The sequence below is a fragment of the Cynara cardunculus genome (assembly GCF_001531365.2).
Source record: "Cynara cardunculus var. scolymus isolate 2C chromosome LG 2, CcrdV1, whole genome shotgun sequence".
In the NCBI taxonomy this organism is placed as follows: domain Eukaryota; kingdom Viridiplantae; phylum Streptophyta; class Magnoliopsida; order Asterales; family Asteraceae; genus Cynara; species Cynara cardunculus.
Window position 1 is genome coordinate 9,814,214 of NC_037529.1, and position 2,888 is coordinate 9,817,101.

General features: G+C 30.4%; 1 protein-coding gene across 1 annotated transcript; it reads right to left on the bottom strand.

The window, feature by feature from the left end:
• Positions 1–307: 307 nt before the first annotated feature.
• On the bottom strand, positions 308–976 carry LOC112505885 (protein trichome birefringence-like 41). Its single transcript, XM_025109927.1, has 3 exons — positions 809–976; positions 545–720; positions 308–470 (listed from the first exon to the last, which is right to left on the bottom strand). The coding sequence occupies exons 1-3, from the start codon at positions 953–955 to the stop codon at positions 308–310; spliced, it is 486 nt and encodes a 161-aa protein (XP_024965695.1). The 5' UTR covers positions 956–976.
• Positions 977–2,888: the final 1,912 nt, after the last annotated feature.

Here is a 2,888-nt window from a genome sequence, read left to right on the forward strand (position 1 = left end):
TTCTTTTTGTTTTATTTGGAAATTATTAATTAATTACATTGAGAAATTATTAAATGTAATTTTTTTAAGACTTTGACTTTTGCTTTTTTATTTTGATAAAATTATTTAAAAAAAACTAATTGTAAATGTTTTAGAATACTTTGAACAAATTTTTTAAAATAAGAATAAAAAAAACTATCGAAAACCCTAATTTTCTCCATTTTTAAAGAATTTGTTGAAGATGCTCTTAATACATTAAATTTGATCAAGGGTCGGATCTCATGTCTATCATAAAACTTAGTTTTTATAATGTTCAGTAAAGAAATCATTACTTGTAATGAGACGGCGAAACTCCTTGGAAAAACACGGTCGTTTTTAGTGTGTTCACATCTGAATCGACCCAATTCGCCCAAGTCTTCAAACCCTCGCGAAAAGCAGCCATTCTATCCATGTCCTTCAGTATTTTATTATCTGTTTCAATATAATCCCATCTGCATCAAACCGTACAACTTTTAAACTATTGGTCAGTGACTGTATAATCTTCGAAATAAAAAATCGTACTTACGGTTGTTTATCTCCGCTACGATACCACCAAAGCCAAGTATTAAAGATCAAAACATCGTTCTCTTTCCATATATCTCCGTCTGCGATGGAATCAAGTCTCATAACCCGTCCAATTTTCTCATCAACAATGTCTACCAAGTAATGAGATAAGAAAACCGAAATCGAAACTCCGTAATCCTACAAAGCTCACATCATAACATGACCATTAAGTACTTCTTTATAACGTATTATATAAAATAATGGATAATAACAATTCATATATTACCTGGTACGTGACGGTTCTAGTTGAGTTGATAGTTTCATCAGTTATGTTGGATTGAGATGGCAATGCAGCATGAAGAAGGCAAACCATTGATTGCCACTGATTTACGCTTACTGAATCGCCAACGTACATTATCTTTTTTCCGCTCATTTTTCTTAAGAATTCTTCGCCATCAAATCTACATTGCAAAACAAAAGGAGATTGAATCAAACTTGGATTATTGACATATAACCATCAGACATGACTTGAGACGTTCAAAAACAGACGTTTTAAAAAAAAGGTTTCAAACATATCGCATATATATTATTCGAACAGATACAAGTCCTTTTACGAAAACATGGGTTTGAGCGTTTTTTATATTATCTCGATCTTACAACAAATCGTTGCCAAACTTTCACGAAGAAAAAGAATGATAAACGTAAAATAGATTTGGATCAAACCCACGACTTAACTAAATATTAAACACCCCATTAAAAAAATAAACACTTGTGTTAGACCAACATGCTATAAAAACAACAATTGTCCACCAATCAATATATATGTATATATATATATATATATATATATATATTTATTTATTTATTTATTTAATATCCCTTATTTTTCGTTTTTCGTTTTACACTCTTATCGTATTAACATAAATAATCATACGTGAACTAAAACGCATTAAAAATTAATTTTTTATTATACAAAATACATCATTATAATCGTCTCATCAATACTTTCAAAACGAGTCTAATATCGAATATCTTTTGATTTAATTATATTATTAAGTATTATTAAAAAATAGTGAATTATTTAGAACTTATATTTTAAACCTGTAGTTATTTATTTAATTTGTTTTATATTCCCCAATATTTCATTTCACATAATATACTATAAAACACATTAAACAATTATTGTTAAAAAATAAGAAGTATAAGTTTTGATAATTAATATACAACTATTTAAAGCATCATCTTATCACATATTCTCTTAAATTTAAATTAAACCTCTCATTTATGTCCTTCCACTTCCCACAATCCCTCATTTCTCTTTCTCGATTCCTCCTCCATTTCAACCATCTCCACCTTTTCTTCAAAGAGCCCTAATTTTTCTCTCCTACTCCCCTGACTTCAGGGTCTCTTTAAATTGGATTGCTTATAACTGATACGCCCTTCAAATTTGTCACCCACCCATCTTAAATTCTTATCATATATCAAAACTCTACCCTCAAATTGTTCTCTGATCTCTCTCCTTTTGTCAAAGACTTCTCAAGCATTATCTCACACAAAAGTTATTTCATCATCTTCTTCGTTCGTTCTTTTGGATTATAATCCATACAGTGGTTTTCATGAATTTTTGTTTATGTGAAATTTTGAAGACATTACATGGTGTGATCTTAGTCCTTTCTCAACTGGATTCTTAGGTTATTATGTGATTTGTAATCCCTTTTTTTTCCAGAAAGTTGGTTAGATACGGGTACTAGAAAATCTTGTGTGTTGATATAATCCATCTCTTGACCCCAAAAAAGATATGAAGTGCTCTCTGATACAGGAAATCCTGCACATGCTTCTTCTCTCAAATACGATCGAGGGTGTTTTGTTTGAAACTATATGGATCGATAAATTGGGGGAGAAAAAGAAGGATTCCTAACTGTAAAATGACAGGGTGAGGGGAAACCATGTTGTACGTTACTGTGCAATGATGAACCAAATTTTGAAGTATCATCATTCCTATACATGTTAGAGGGTAAACTAAAGTCATCTTAGTCTCTATTATTGTCATCCTCAATCAAAACCCCTACTTTTGCTATATGTGTTGATTTTGTTCTACCTTGGTGATATATTATTCTTGAGAGAAGAGATGATTTGTGTCCTCACAATGCCATTGCAAGATCTTATTCGTCTTCACGACCTACCCATGACTAAATTAACATATCTTTTTGTTTAATTTGTTGATTCTTATGTATTCGACAAACGGACAAGTATAACACTATTTAACATGATTGATGGATTCGGAATACGACAAAGAAAGGACAACTTAACGAGAATAACATTAATCAATTAATAATTATCAACAAACATAAATGACGTAATTTAAC